We start from the raw sequence: 16,705 nt of genomic DNA, 5'->3' as shown, positions 1-16,705 counted from the left end.
GATGAACTGAGCAGCACACGGATAGCCCTAGGTACTGCCAGAAAGGGAAGACTTGTCCATCAAGGGCTGAGTGCATTCCAGCTGCACCTTTGCCTTAGAGGGCCTCCTCAGTAGACTCTGCTACCAGGAAGACAGTGGCCAAAGAATGGCACCAAATGGACAATAGGCAAGGGCCTAAATTATCCTGGCACTATATGAAAATGACATCATTTCTGTTTCTGATACTAGAATTAATGATTTCTTCTGAGGATTTTTGCAAGCCATCTTAAAATCTCTTTGGCATATGAGAGAGAGTGAGAGAGAGATGGGATAGATGTTTTAAAATAAATAACCATTACAGCAGCTGAAAATAGTGCGGTCATAGTCTCAGAAATGGCTTCCGAATGTATCTGTGATCAATGTGGTTCATCTCTTCATTTTTCAGTACAATTGTCTGACATGTATGGCTGAGGATGGGTAGTTGCTTGTGCACACAAGAAAGAAACTTAAGCCAAGAGAGACAAGAGAAAGCTTCAACTCTCTCTCTCTAAAAAAAAAAGGGGGGGGTGAGGAGAACCAGACTTTTTCCCTAATTGTACGAGACCACCTGAAAACTTTCCCGCATTCCTTTTGAACATGAAAGTCATAGTTTACCAAGAGCCTCTCCTGACCACAAACCAGGGCAACGAGTGAGAATTGTGCTCTAGGGTAGCATCATTTCATAGGATCATAGGGCACCATTCATTTCAGCAGGATATGCAAGGAAAAGTTCCCAGGGGGTTGCATCCACTTTGTTGCTCCCTTCGTAATCAACAATGAAGAGGCCATGTAGAGCTGCTGGTGCAAAATTATGACCCACAGCCCCTCAGGTATCTCTCAAAAGCAAGTACAGCATATATAAGTGCCCACATCCCATCTTGGTGCCATTAAATTGTTCATGGGAAATAAATATGCTGAATGAATTGTTTGTTTATTTATTTATTATAAACATTTGATATACCGCCCACTCTGAAGACTCTGGGCGGTGTACAAAAACATGCAAAACAAGACAGCATTAAAATTACATTCTAAATAAAACTAAAGTAACTAACAGGGGGGGGAAATAGATAAACTACACGGTAAAAGCCTGGCGAAAAAGAAAAGTCTTCAATAGAGATTTAAACATTGACATGGAAGGAGCTAAACGAATCTGCAGGGGAAGGGAATTCCAGAGAAGTGAGGCAGCAACCGAGAAGGCCCTTTCACAGGTCCTAGCACCCCAAACCTCTCAGAAATCGGGGACCGACAAAAGGGCCATCTAAGCAGATCTGACTGGAAGGGATGTAACTGGATGGGAGAGGTGGGTCTGTAGGTAATTATGTCATTCTAGAGAGGTTATTGTTGTAAGGACATCATGATTCTGATTAGCATAAGCTCTAAGCAGCCTTATCCACCAGTGAGTAAGTTCTAAGCACCCTTATTCACCTAATAAAAGGCTCCCACTCATGCTGAGACAGGCTACAGCTCCTTCTCCACCACATGACTATCAGCTGTTCAGTGGGTGGGGCTTCTCCAGAGGCCCCTGGCATCCCTGAAGTGGAGGCTAGCAGGCTGCCTGCAGGCTGCAGATAAAAAAGGAGATAGAGTGGCTGGCACGCTACCAGAGTGCTGTGCACACCCCCTGCCCTGCCCTACAGCCATCTTCCTCCCCCTCCTCCGAACCAGCAATGGAAGGTATGGGATTTCTCTTTTGTGATTATTTCCCCACTCCTTGTATATTTGTGGAATGGCTTGCTATGGGGCTTTGATATTGTGCACAGGTATAGGGTGGGGGGGGGCTCTGTATATTTAATCTGAAGTGGATTGGACATCTGTTGAAATTTAATTATTTTTTATTAAAACATCAAAAAAAGTCCTCTAAGTGGCTTGTTTCAAGGTAGAAAATTACTTCTGGAATGGAAGCCCCTCCTTGGACCATCATTCCATCCCAATGTGGAGGAATCTGCCATTTGGCTTCATAAAAAGGGGTAAAGCACCACCCTTTTGCCCCACCCATTAGATCTTCTGGAATGGCTTGGCATAGGGCGTTGATACTAAGCATAGACGTATGGCAGGGTGAGAGAGCTCTGTGCATTTAATATGAAGCAGATTGGTCAATTCACTGATTTTTTAATAGCTTTTCCCCTGCTGCAGTAAAGCTGCCAAAAAGAGTTCTCTCTATCCTCAAAGTACTAGTGAAAATGGAACTCTAAACAGAAGAAACAAACTGTATGTATGTACATACAGCCACTCCCCATCCCTTTCACTGCGTTAGCAAAGTTGTGGGCCTAGCCCGCGAGATAGGCATGCAGACTGCCATTTTAGTCCCCCAGCACATGACACTGGCAGACCAATCATGTGCAAGGAGCGGCTGTACAAGCAGTTGGCTCCATTGCTCTGTCTTTCAGTTGCTCTAAGGGCAGGCACCCTTCCACTCACCCCTGGACTCAATGAGGAATATTCCAGTCGCCATTGGGGCCAAGTAGGAATTTTTTGGATCTCAACTGATTGGCTAATGTTGGGGCCTTTTTTGCCTACTTCTCACTAATTTTGTGTAGGCAGTCCCTGGGGTTATTTGGTCACTTTGCGGATGAGTGTGGGCCAGGGTAGGTTAATTTACATTGGTGTTGGGCTGGAGGGCTGTTATGGTGAGTGGGACTATGGAGGAAGGCTTGGTGATCTCGCGACTCTCAGGCTGGATCCACTCTCACTCGGATGCATGCCAGCGAACGCTGCTCAGTGCCTTGTGACCTGGGTTGAGGTAGGCTGGCATGCATCCCCTCGACAGGGGTAACCTCGTGGTAGAAAGAGGTTCAGACTGGGTACCAAGCCAAATCAAAGCCCAGTCCTTTACCCTCCTGTGGGCATACCTCCTATGAGACTGACCCACATAGATGATACCTGAACTTTAGTTAAGATTCCTCGTTGCAGGTTTTGTAAATATTCAATAAAGTGGCCCTAGTTTTTTCGAACTACGCATGTCCTGTCGTTATTTGGGCCTGAGTTTGCAAGTACGTACGTACGTATTTGTAAATGCACTATGCTCAAGTGGGTTTGCAATCCACAAGATCTGAGTGAGAACTGTGAAGCTTTTAACTGCTTTTAACTGTTTTTCCTCACAAATGCACTAATGTCCAAGCTGGTTGGACATGTCCAAACAAACTCACTTACTCACACTATGTCATCAGTCAGTATGATTCTGGAGTCATATAAAATGTTAAGGAGACCCTACTCATGCTGTTTTGCCCCAACCTCACACTCCCTTAGGGACAGCCTTGTACAGGCTCCCCCCCCCCCCTTTAAAGGTAAAGTGTGCCATCAAGTCGATTTCAACTCCTGGAACCCACAGAGCCCTGTGGTTTTCTTTGGTAGAATACAGGAGGGGTTTACCATTGCCTCCACCCTCACAGTATGAGATGATGCCTTTCAGCATCTTCCTATATTGCTGCTGCCCAATATAGTACCAGCAGGGATTCGAACCGGAAACCTTCTGCTTGTTAGTCAAGCATTTCCTTGCTGAGCCACTTAAGGTAGGGAATACATAAGTTGAAGCCTAAACCAAATGAGGTTGCAAGGTTCAAGCAACATTTTCTGGCATAGTACAAGGCTTTTAAGAAATCAGTGGAACTACTCCGGTGTAAGTATGAGATTAATAGCCTGGCGGTTCTCTCAATCATTTTTTACTTAAGACAAAGGTGAAAGAAACAGCCACCATTAAGGCCAGAACTGTCACTTGAGCTATTCCAACGTCATGTCAGTTATTTGTTGGAGATAAGCTTTGCATTTTGATTTATTTAAACTTCCCCCTGAGGAAACACATCGGGACATCGCTTCGAAACACATCGGGACTTGCTTTTGGCAATAAATTACCTTTGCTCTCTTTTTTGTCTTCCCAGCCTCATGTTTAACAGGCAAAATGAGGGATCTAAGCTAAAATCTGTAAGCCATTTCAACATTTGTTGCCAATGCACAATGTTCCCATTCCCCATGGAGGATCAGAAGATTTATTTACATGAGTAGAATCATGCCAAAGTAAATATTACAGCCAGATTTCTGACCAATATTTAAAATATTTCACTTTTGCAGTGATTATTTCGTTAACATTACTGACGCTGGGTGCACTGCAAATTATTAGGACGCTTAATTCAATGTAGCCATATACGTAGGCGTCTCTAATTTGTGTCAAATCAAGGGCAGCTTGAGAATTAGGGGTCCAGAACTATTTGTATAATGTTTTGTTCAAGAAAAGAATAAATTCAGCAAACAGGCTTTCATTTTAAATGAGTTCTCTAATTTTGGATAATTGATATTCCCTCCTGCCTTTATTTTGAAAACCCTGAATGCCGATCACTACAAATCAAATTAAAGTCATCTACATGTGCTAGAGGTTTAGTTTTTAAAAAATGAAACCTTCAGTTTTTACCTTGTGCAACTCAAACACAGAGACACCTTTCAAACTACTTTTCACACTGACAAAGTCCTTGTTAGTGCAGTAAACTGAACTGGGCTTTAGTAATATCAAGGGAAATGTTGTACAGATGTTGTTAATTTTCTGCCAACCAAATGTTTTTTTAAAAATCTTATTCCATCACATATTGCACACTTCAGAATGGTGAATTAAAGAAAAAAAGTCAAAAAAATTGCCATATTGGTTAACCCAGTCCCTTGAGAAGCCCTCCCACAGTCCTACAGTTGGATGCATTTTGTTCAATGAATAAAAAGAAATACTGTTAAAATCTGCAAGCAAGAAAACGAAAACGTTTATTTGGCTAAGCCTTATTTCCCTCCTTATGAACCATATTGTCTCTCTTTCTGGTCCATATGAATTCTTCAGCCTTTTGGGAAAAGAGCATGGAGCAGACTAATATTGTATCTTCAGTATGCATATTATATACATCTCTCTCCTTCCCCTCCTACCCTTCCACTGACCTGGACCCAGCTATTTCAGTTCTTTAATAATGTCAATTGAAGATGAGATGTCAACTGATTTTTATATTGTTAATCTGGTACCTCCCAGCTTCTGTGAAATAGAATCTCAAGCCTCTTTTCTAGAGGCCAGTACACATGCTACGGACAGTTCTTAGTTGCCATCCAAGGCATCTTGCCAAATACATCAGCCCTCAACTCTACTTCTCTCCTCCCATAATATTTAGTAATGCAAAAAATGCAATACGACATCATTGCATAATTAGGATCCTGCCCTACAAGCATCATCCAATGACGTGGAGGTGGGGGTGGCACTTGAAACACAATGTTATCCCATTTTGCATTCTTACAGGGAAGAGAGGAGTGGGAGAAGCAGAGCTGCTGCATTTTGGTGCCAGTCATGCAGCATTGGCTTTAATGTGTAGTCCTGCATGAGAAGTCCGCTTTATACATATAACCACTCAGTTAAATACAACCTTTAGCCTAGCTATAGCAGTGACCCACAGATGTGTACTGTGCCCATCAGAGAACTTTAAACATCTGAGTGGCTGAAAGACTACTCCGCTTATCACAGTGAGCAGATCACCAGTAAGCAGTCACCATAATTTGAGGTGTGTGGAACTCTGAAGAACTATAAGGCAGAGAGAAGCACAGAGGCATACTAATCACCCTACAATTTAGTTGAGATCTCTGCTATAGATTACGTAGCATAATAGTTCATCCATGCTGGGATGAAAGACATGAAAACATGCCACATCCCTTAACTTAGTGTTAAAATGGCAACCTAATATTTGTGGCAAGTGTAAATTGAGCTCATTCCACAAAACTTGGTGTCATGAGGCTGAGGCCTGGTCTACAAATACAATAGAGTGACAGAACCCTAAAGTGGTAGAATGGACCACTTCAGGCTGCAGATGGAAGATGCAATTTTTGAATACAGGAGGACCTCTGTATTGGGTTCCGTTCCTGGCTAGTACCATAGATACTGAAACCATGAATACCGAGGCATTACGTCTATGGCACTGCAGGGGTTAGGTTCCTGATGCCTGAAAAAACCCCACTGAAAATGCCCCCAAAGTCCTTCAAACTAAAAGGAAATTAGTTCCCTTTAAAAAGCCTGACCATGCTCCGTGGGCCTTCAGCAGTCCAGCAATGCCACCCCAAGGCCCAAAGTCCCATTTCCCCCCGCGAAAAATCACTGGGGAAAATGCCATTTTTAAAAAATGAAAATGAGTCATTAAATGGCTCCTGCACTCCAAATGGCGGCCAGAAATGACCTCTGAGGTCATTTCCCGCCATCCTCGACCCGCAGATACTCAACAGGGTTGTTGTGAAGAGAAACTTAAGTATGTAGTACACTGCTCTGGCCTCCTTAGAGGAAAAGCTGGATATAAATGTAATAATAATAATAATAACAACCCTCCCCCGTGCGTATACAAGGTCGGGTGCCAATTACCCGACTGTGGATATGCAAAATGGCAAATAATGAATCTGTGTGTAACGAGGTCCTCTTGTACTCCCTCACACTAAAAAAAACAACAACCTTGCAAGTAGAAATACTAGCACATCAAAGAGAAAGATTCTCGCTCATTCTCTGCTGGGCTAACATTCAATTTGCAGGGTAATGCCATTAAAAATGTAATCCTCATCTGTAGCCTGAAACAGTACAGTCTACCACCTCAGGACTCTACTATAATTTATCATCTGCTGCATGTACACAAAGTCTTTATTAGCTGAGGAGAACAACATCTAAATATTTTTAAATGAGCAGCTTATGTAGGTTTTCAAAGTTGTAATAACAGACAAGTTGTGCCATTATTCGCATAAAGCAATATATTATGTTCTGGGGGAAAGTAGTGATTCTCATAGCTTGTGAGAATCACTGTTGTCCTTCAAGTTCTAGAAAAGCCCACACACACGCATAGGCCTTCTTTTGTTTCTTTTAAAACAAATCCTTCATATAGGAGAAAGATATATGCAAAACCTATATACTGGACAAGATTCAGCAGATTATTTCACTTAAAACATCAATATTACCCAATCCTTTCCTTAGTCCTTTAAATATTTATTTTAGGTCCAGCACCAGCAGTCTACAGGCCCTGGCAAACCAGAGTGCCATGGAAGAGCCAAACGTTATGTCTTACCTGGCAAAAAAGGAAGCTGCTACTGAGGTGCCTGTTGATGTGTCACTGGCAACACAGGTGCTTTGCGAACCAGGTAAGCTGTACACAGAAGGCTTGTCTGCATTGTAGCGGTTCAGCACAGCTTCTGTCAGTCCCTCTCGGCCAGTCTCTGTCATCAACTGGGAGATCTAAAAGCAGGAGGGGGGGGGAGGCAATAATAAATTCATTGGGTGACATTTCAGCCCACTGCAATGTGTTTTGTGGTAGATGGGAGAAAGAATATCACATTCACCACACTTTCACAACCTTTAAATGCATTTACTGCTGCTACAATCCTATTCTGAAGCACTTTGGCTCGGACTTCACCTCATTTTCATTAAAGGTAATGAGCTAAAATAACCCCCTGACATTGTAACTTTCCATTATGGCTTTGGTGCTCCTTCTGTTTGGAGGGGAAAGTGTAAACTATTATCCTTGCTTCATTTGAGCACAGTGGGGAACTCGGAGACATTAGTCAAAGCCTATTTATTAAAGGAAATCTCCACAAATGTTAGTAACTTAGAGCTATAATATAGTCAAGCTTCATGCAAGTTGAAATATAGACTCAACGATCAGGAGTACTAGGCATATCAAAGTATTCTGAGAGTTTTGAAAATGTGATGATGATTAGAGCAAGCTGAAGGTGTATCTTACATATCGCTGGCTACAATTTGTGTGTGTGTGTGTGTGTGTGTGTGTGTGTGTGTGTGTGTGTGTATTCATGGTGTCTCATTGAAAATCTCATTTGCTATCATACAATCCACACTCGGAATACCTCAGAAACAACAGAACCCTGTACGTCATGGGTTAGAAACCCATGGGGGTGGTTGGCACCCTATGTGCACTACACCACCACTCGCTCTGGGCCACCCCAGCACCCCCCAAGTGCACTTATGGGGCTGCTGAAAGCTCCATTCTATTATAACCTATGAGGGAAAACCTTAAAGATGCGTAAACTTCAACAATTAACCAAAAATCAGCCCTCTGCCCAAATCCTTTGAAAAAATTCAGGTAGCTTCCTTGCCCCTACCCAGCACTACCACCAACCCCACACCGCTCTAGGCCACCCCTTTCCCCCCGACGTGAAGCGATACACCCTCCATTATACCTAATGGGGGAAAACCTTAAAAACGCGTAAACTTCAGAAATTAACCAAAAATCAGCCCTCTGCACAATCACTCTGCAATTAAGCACTACCACCCCACCCCACTCTTTTGGCCCAGATCGCACGTTATGCCCCCGATCTGCCCCAAAGACACAAAAACTTCAGAAATTCACCAAAAATCAGCCCTTTGCCCAATCCCCCTGAAATTTGGGTGGTAGCCTCCACCCATTGGGCACTACCACCCCACTATTTTGCCCCTGGGACCCATTTTTTAATCCAAATCGATTTGGATTTGGATTCGGATTAATTCAGATCCGAATCGAATCAGGGGTGATTCGGATACAGAACAAAACAGGGGTGTTTCGGTTCGGATCCGAATCGAAACACCCAAAATCCGAATTGCACACCCCTAATATCTCTCTCTCTCTCCCTCTCTCTCTCTCTCTCTCTCTCTCCATATGTATAATGTGCAAAGGCTTTTCTTATCTGAAAATGATGCTAGTTAACATGCATTCTCTTCATCTGTATTAAATAGCATTATCGGCACTGTATTATCACAATTGTGATAATACAATTTCTCTTTTTGCCTTTTTCTCAGATTGTCTATACTGGTATATTGTATGTGATGAATTTTTCCTACAGGAAGGTAAGATTAAAATAATAGTACTAATAACTGCAAACTAAGTGAAAGTTGCCTGGTTTATGGTTGCATTCCTGGTTGATTTTTTTAAACATACTTTTGGATCAGATGCTTTATAAACCTATATTGTTTTATAGTCATGCTTTACCCTTTTGATGGTTTTCATGGTTAAGAGGAAAGGCTGGCTTGCCTTTTTCTCCCTGGCTGAGACAATCTGATGGCTTGTAAACAAAGGAACCATCACCTAAAATCTGACAGCCCTATCAAACTGAAGCTAGGACATTAAAAGGACATTCTCATCTATAGGAGGAAAGTCTCTCTATTGCTTATCAGGTACAAAGGCTGACATCTTGACTAAATTAATCAATGGAAGTCCCATCAAAATCATCAGGAGAAGTTAGTCATGGCTAACTTGTGCTATTAATTTCAATGAGACTTCTGTCAGGAGACAATATTATTTATTTATTTAAGTATTATCGGGGCTTCTTCTTAATTCTATTTACAGTTGACTACCTATTATTGAACTAGTCTTGATTTTAACATCAAAATGAAGCTTATTGATTTCAATGAACTGTATTTCCAGGTAAATCTGCTTTGAACCATAGCAGTGATAAGCCTCTGGTTATCAATATTTAATGTTTCCAAGAATGCAGTGAATATAGCATTCTGTACTAGTATCTAGTATTATTGTCCTGTTTTCTGTGCATCTACATCAAGCCTGCAAAGCTTGTGACCCAAGACACTGAACAGCTCATCAGCCAAGCATGATAGCCCACCATAAATTGGCTACACCCCTTGTTCTTGCTTCCTACCTGGGAAGTACAAAAACAGAGGAGGAGAGTATCAAGCACTTGGCAGCCCACAGTACTTCACTGGTGGGCTTGTGTTCAGTTTGATGAATCATAAATTGTCCATGGGCATCTAGACGTGGAGGCAAGAGGAGGCAGTCCCCCTTGCCCTGGACTGAGCCAGTCCTATTGAATTCAAGGAGGCTTATTCCCAATAACTGGGTATAGGACTGCAGGCTTTGCCCCCTCCGCCCCCCATCCCCAGAAAATGTCCAGCAAATGCCCATGAACTTTACAGATCTAATCTAAAGGCTCATCCACTAAAGTGGGAAATAGAAAATAGTATGAAAAATAGTCTCCATCTCTGAAGAAAAGAAAGAGCCCTAGGAATGATTGGCCATGGACCTTATCCCACGTCCTTTTCCTCACATCATGCAACTGGGATGCAAGTCACTATTAGAGAACTAATCCATACAGACAAGAGACCATTGATACATTTTCTCACTGAACAATGAGACAAATGAGTCATGCTGCAAACCAACTGACTTATCATCACAACTGCAAACTGAAATGGCATATTTCATGATCTCAGCAATAATTCTTACAGAGGAGATGAGGGACATCCTTGAGCTTCTAGAAGAGAAGGATTAAAATTAGGAACTTTTTAGTTAATCCGCTCACAAGTACAGACTTTGTTCTCTAGCGAAGTGGGAGAGAAATGTCCACTATCAATTGACAGACAAACACGAGACAGATAAGGTAAGTAACATCTATGAATGCTACAACTGGACAAAAATTAACACACAAAAACTATAGATTAGTTATTTTTTTAAAAGTTGGCATTGTTTGCAAATGCTCCATGCAATCTGTGGATTACTGTACATTAAACTTCAGTGCCCACGTTTTATTCTAAAACCAACAGGAAATATTTCCATATTCTTCATGCTATGGCAGATAAACTAGCAACTGTCAAATGTGCACAAACATAACCTAGCATGCAATTTTCACAAAAGATCTGACAAAAGATCTGACAATTTTCTGTAAGGTCCTGAGAGCATGGCTTCGTTCAAAAGGGAAATCAAACAAATATTTTTTTCCCATTATCTCACCCATTTGTTCTGCTAACAAGCTTATTCTGTGTGTGCAAATATTTAGGATAAATTAATGGGATAGGTTTTGTGGGATTCCTTTGTTGATATACTGGCAGAACATCACTGTTTAGCTCAGCAACATCAGACAATACACAACACTATGCAATCTTCCACGCTATATCAAAAAACATCTACGTACACGTGGACAATGCTAGTATTACATAGGAACATAGGAAGCTGCCATATACTGAGTCAGACCATAGGTCCATCTAGCTCAGTATTGCCTACACAGACTGGCAGCGGCTTCTCCAAGGTTGCAGGCAGGAGTCTCTCTCAGCCCTGTCTTGGAGATGCTGCCAGGGAGGGAACTTGGAACCTTCTACTCTAAGAACTACTCCACTTCCTCCACCTTTTCCTTCTCTGCTTCACAATATGAATAACTGAAAAGAGGTATAACTGAAAATCCTTTATGGTGGCTGAGTATAGTTAAAATTGGGGAACAATACTACTAAATAGTTCTCTACCTGCAAATATAAATAGTACTTGAATTTTTCTTCCTATAATAATGTTATTGACATGTACTAACAGTAAGTAGAATTTATAACAGCTAAATGGTCTATAGAAGTAAGACATGAAAAAAGAAATATCTATGATTTGACAAAACCCACCCCCTTATATAATATGTTCCCAACCTTTGACACAGCTTGGCCTCTAGATCACTTCCTACTCCTGCTGAAATAACATGGGTCCCTTTCTCTTTCATTTGAAGCTAAGCAGTTGGCCATGCAATAAAAGCTTGGAACAGTCACTGTCACAGCACCCCCATGTGGCTATATTTAGGTACTTGGCTCATTTGAAATAGTTTACCAAGGATAAAGAGTGCCACCATGTTATCTTTAGTCTAAAGTAGACACTATGAGGCTATTCTCATGCACACCCTAACCCAGACTAGGGAAGCCCAGCCTGGGTTAGGCTGCACATGGGAACCGCCTAGTCCCACTTTTAACCCAGGCTCTTAGCCAGGGTTAAGGGCTCGGGTGAGCCCTTAACCTGGGCTCCAGGACTGAGTGATCACTGGAGTTATATTTAGCATCAGCGGACACAGAGACGGGCACCTAGAGCGCCCATCTCCTGGAAGAATCCCCCAATGCATTGTGCATGTCACATGGTATATTGTGGGATATCCAGAGACTGGGACGCACTGTCCCGGTATCTGGAGTTCCATGCTGCAGCAGACAGCACGGATTATCTGGGAGTGCAGTCCACATTCCCAGCAACATTACAAGGATTGTCGGGGGGGGGGGGTAGGTAAGTTCCACCAGCCTTTCTCCGCCCCTAACCGCCCACCCCGCCTGGTGGTGTGAACCACCTCAATGTTAATCATATCATTTGGAGTATTGTATGTGTGTGTATTAGATTATTTGACTCATCTGTTTTGGTTATGTGGAATAATATGCTCTACAAGCACTGCAATACTTGCTTTCCATTTGGGGCATACTTGTAGTCCAAATTGTATGCCATGCCTCCAGGTTGCTTGGCCATGCCCTCTACACATTCACAGGCATGTCCTTTTCTCTGTCACAGGCATTCTACACATTCACAGGCATGTCCTTTTCTCTGTCACCTTTTCTCTCCATTCAAATGCTGGAGGTTATGTAGATAGCAGCAGGAGGTCAGACTTGGAACTGTGAGCATGGAGGGAATCTTTAATCCTGATCTGAGGCCCCACAGCTGCCATTTGAGGGAAGGTACCATAACCATTGGCACCAAACAGTTTTCAGCTGTCATTGCATGAGATTCCTGAGAGAGCTCTGTCCTCACCAATTTCAGCAGAACAAAGCAGGGTATCTTGCTGCTCTAAGGGAATGAGGAGGAACAGACGGAAACAGCCACATTCATAGGTAAGAGCCAGCACTTTGAACTAGGCCCAGAAGCCAAGAGACAGTTGGTCTAGCTGAGCTAGAATGAAAGGCATCTGGTCTCTGAAGTCTTCACTAATTAGGAGGCAAGATGCAGTACTCCTTGCCAATTGAAACTGCTGCATCATCTTCAAGGACAGCCCTACGTAAAGCACAGTGCCATCATCTAAATGGGAGGTTACTAAAGCATATAGACAACTAACAGAGACAAAAGTATGCAGTTGATTCACAGCCTAAGATAGCAAAAGGTGTCCTTTGCTACCACCACAACCTGAGAAACAAATAAGAAGGGCAGGATCGAGAACAACGTACCCTGAGTCTGCAAACCTTTCTGCTCAAGCACAGGTCAGCCCATTATTTCTTAAACTCTGGCAACCAACCATGCCTTTGTCTTCTTGTCCACAACTTCTTTGTCTTGTCTAGATTAAGTTTCAGTTTATTAACCCACATTCATCCGATAACCACATTTGGGAAGCCATGCAGGGGAAAACCTGCTGTTATTGGGTTGGATGAAAAAGAAACAAATAAGATGCAGGGAATTCCATAGGAAATCAACTCAGTTTATTATGTTTTACCATCTCAAGCTAATGCCCCAGAATGGCAGCCAGGTTAAAGCATCATAGGAAATTACTTAACAACTCAAAGCTTGTTTTTTAGCTTGTGAATTGCACCTTGCTTTCAGAGCAGCCAAGGTGAAACATGCACAAGTTCCTCTACATTCCTACCCAATCTCAAGATTATACAACATTCCATGAGGGTGTGGCTTACTGCCCCTTTAAGAGGCAATAAAACAGGAGTCCTCGGTATGAGACAAGCCATGTAAGTGAACTGGGGGAAAGTTTCACATTTTCATCTTGCAGCAGAGTTCTGTGTGAGTAGTTGAGCCTGTATGATCTCCTCAGGCCCGTATGGTCACCACAACAGCCCTAGGCCCAGATGGGCCAATAACAGAGATAGTTCTCTGTTAAGCTGCATTTATTTCCACAATCTGAATTTCTCTGCTCTGTGCGTTCCACAATAAGTTGTAAACAATAAGTAGTTGAGTTATTACTAGTAGTCTGTGTGTGCGCTGTGATCCAACAGAGGGGAGATCTGCTGCTTCAAGCTTCATCCAGGAAGTATGACTGGAGATACTGTCACAGACATTCCCCTCCCTTCCCCAAGTATTATGCCACAGTATTGTCTTGGTGGGTATAGAGGTACCAGGAATGATGTAAAATCTTTTAATATGCTTAACATCAGAGATGAAACTCAGTTGGAATCTGGTTCTACTTGGATGAAAAACTTTATCGAAACCCAGGTATGCTGCTCTGAGCTTCTTGGAGGAACGATAAGCAAATAAAACATACTGATTTGTTGACAACCTTTTATTCTTGAAAATGATTCAATGAAAATTACTTTCTCTGTCTCCCCCGCCCCCCGCCTCGCCCAACCTCTTTTGCACTCTATCCCAACAATAATGAAAGCTTTATTGCCACAGCAAACCTGTCCTATTAGGTTTCTGCCTGGCTAGTTCTCTCAGAGGACAAACACAATTTAATAAATGTAAGTGGATGCATTAAAAGCTAGTGATTTATCTATGTTTAAGCATCTTCAGAGATGTACACAAAGGGCCAATATAGTATCTACATACTTCAGCTTTCCCTGTGATAGAAGTTTTCAGTTGCAGTCTGTGTCACAAGTTAAACAACCCACCAAGGGCCAGAGAAGCATTTTAAGAGTCAAATAACACACAATGTTAAATTTGTCAGTGTAGCTCTGTCTTCTAGTTCTTTTTTAAAAATGCAGGTGTTGTTTTTTAAAATACCAGATGCAGGTAGGCCTGTTCTGAAGTGGGTGGGTGGGGGGAGGTTTAACTCTTTCTTTCTGCCATGGCTTCAGTTCAAATTGTGGGAGCCCACAGTAGAAATTTTAATTAATTTATTTTTAAAGACAGAGCTACATTGGCACATAGTTGGTTTGATTCCAATTCCAAACCTTGACCAGTGCACACGTTTCTGTAACAAGAGCAGACGTTTCTGTAACAAGCCAGCAAAGAAGCAGGAAGCTACAAGGAGACATTTTATTGTGCTTGTTGTTTTTAGACCAAATGAATGTATGGGGGGAGTGGGATCACACCAGAAAGCCCCCCAATCTTTGCAAGTTAATTTGAAGATTGGAACATAACCTGTGTGCATACAACTGTATCCTGTGTTCCTGGCAAAGAGAAGCATACACAGAAAGGCTCTGTTCAGACCTTCAAAGAAAATCTGTGTGGGCTGGGAGCAAAATCTGTTGCTACAATCCCACTCCCCCTACTACACCCGTTCACACACTGAAAAGGACCACACTTTTCATCTATTCAAGACCACTCTCCTGTTCAAATTTCCTGTGCCCAAGCTTTCCCTTACAAGGAGACACTTTAAATAGAGGGGGATTGCATGAATTCTTTTTTAACACCTTTCAAAATAAGAAAGCTGCAGCGATTCAACAGCATGCCTTGTTAATAAAATTGCTTTCACTCTCCAGCGTTTTTTCTCTAGATTTTATACATAAATTACTTTTTTAAACAATTGTTAAAACTGTGCAGTGCATAGCTAAACATTAGTGCATGTGTGCACAAAAGTAAGACTCCCGAAGCCATGTCCCCACATTCTGAATAGGAACAGAATCAATACAGAGACAAGGAATTGGAATGATGCCCACTAGCCTTGCTTCTGATTGCCACATGTTTATCACTATGTGCACCCAGCCTACACACACACAAGCTGTACCCTCCTCAACTCTGCGCATGTCATCTGGCACCCTATATTTTGTAGGCCCCTAAAGTGCTCAGCTACACATAACAGGTCTAAGACAGGGTTAACCTGGAAGTAACCCTTTCATCTTTAAAAATTAGCCACACAGCCCCCTGATCCAGACGTGTGCATGACAAGTGGGAGTTTCATTCAGTGCCAGTGGCAATATGCTCCCAGAGCAGCAATTTGCTGCAAACAGCAACTTTGGAGGCAAATATCTGCTTCAGGGGAGAGTTCTGATGCAAAAGCAGCTCAGCGGGGAGTGCTACCCGCCCCTCGCCCCCCGCCTTGCAGTGACTACTTTCCTGGCCCATATCAAGGGCTCCCGCAGTTAAGTTTTGAAGTCAAAAGAATTACTTCTGTGTTAAGCCTCTACAGACAAGTTTAACATTGTGGGTAGATAGGCTCTACAGCTGCGCAGGGCCAATGCCCATTCCACTTCTACGTACACAGGCTTTCCATGCACAGAACTGATCAATACACTGAGGTTAGAGGTGGGGCCTGCTGCAACAATGCATCTGCTCCACCCCCTCCAGGTGTTGATTCAACCCCTTTTCAAAACTGAATGAGGTTAAAGGCTTTGGGTGCTTTGGATTAACAGGGATTTCATACTTTCAAAGTAAGTGATTTTTGTGTGTGTGCGCGCCTTTGTTGTCTTGGTTACCTGTTACTTGGTTCATCATTAAACGTGTGTTGAATGTTTAGAAGAAAAGCAGATAAACAAGAGAGATGTATAAATAGTATGAACAATGAATTGCTTAAAGTAAGCATGCTTCTTGTCGTCCTCAGTTCCCCAATTCCCACTCTCTCTGATCCAGAAGACCAAATATTACTTATTTAAAGCAGAAGCAACTCTGAATGGTTAATATAGAAGAACTGTTATGCTCATTACGTCTCAGAACACTGTTTGCAAGGCAGTGATCATAATCCTGGAGCATTTCCAGACAGGGCTTTTAGCTCGCTTCTCCTCTGGAATGGAGGATGTGCCCTCACGTATTGGCCAGATTTACCCCCAAATCCCTGAGAGCTTTTGGTGAGCACTCCGCACAAGAGTCATGTTTTTCATTATGCATTGGAACGTAGCCCCATTTATGTCCGGGGTTAAAAAAAACACCACTTTTTTCTTTTTTGCAAATTCAAACTTGCAGTAAACCGTAAAGCCTGCTGCCTGGAAATGTTCCTGGCCAAGAGCTGAAACAATGTAAAATAGCCCTAAATTACTTTGGAAAATGGGAAATGAGTTACAATCCACAAACCATTAGCACCCGAGAAGTCTTGGGGAGTGGCGCAAGGCTCATTT

The 16,705-nt window shown here is 42.5% G+C and overlaps 1 protein-coding gene across 2 annotated transcripts in view; it reads right to left on the bottom strand.

Moving 5' to 3' along the window:
* The window catches only part of KIF26B (kinesin family member 26B), a 495,657-nt gene that overhangs the window by 285,905 nt on the left and 193,047 nt on the right, over positions 1 to 16,705 (bottom strand). The window contains exons 1-2 of one of the 2 annotated variants that reach the window (XM_053302160.1): positions 12,941 to 13,024; positions 7,068 to 7,234 (exon numbers count right to left, since the gene is read on the bottom strand). In XM_053302160.1, the coding sequence (XP_053158135.1) occupies positions 7,068 to 7,222 (155 nt within the window). In that variant the 5' untranslated portion in view covers positions 7,223 to 7,234; positions 12,941 to 13,024. Of the gene's footprint in view, positions 1 to 7,067; positions 7,235 to 12,940; positions 13,025 to 16,705 lie in introns of those variants that run through there. The other variant, XM_053302151.1, reaches the window with a different exon arrangement.

The sequence above is a fragment of the Hemicordylus capensis genome, chromosome 1 (genome assembly GCF_027244095.1).
Source record: "Hemicordylus capensis ecotype Gifberg chromosome 1, rHemCap1.1.pri, whole genome shotgun sequence".
NCBI lineage: Eukaryota > Metazoa > Chordata > Lepidosauria > Squamata > Cordylidae > Hemicordylus > Hemicordylus capensis.
The sequence above is the reverse complement of the archived record's forward strand: the minus strand, read 5'-3'. Positions and strand labels throughout refer to the sequence as shown.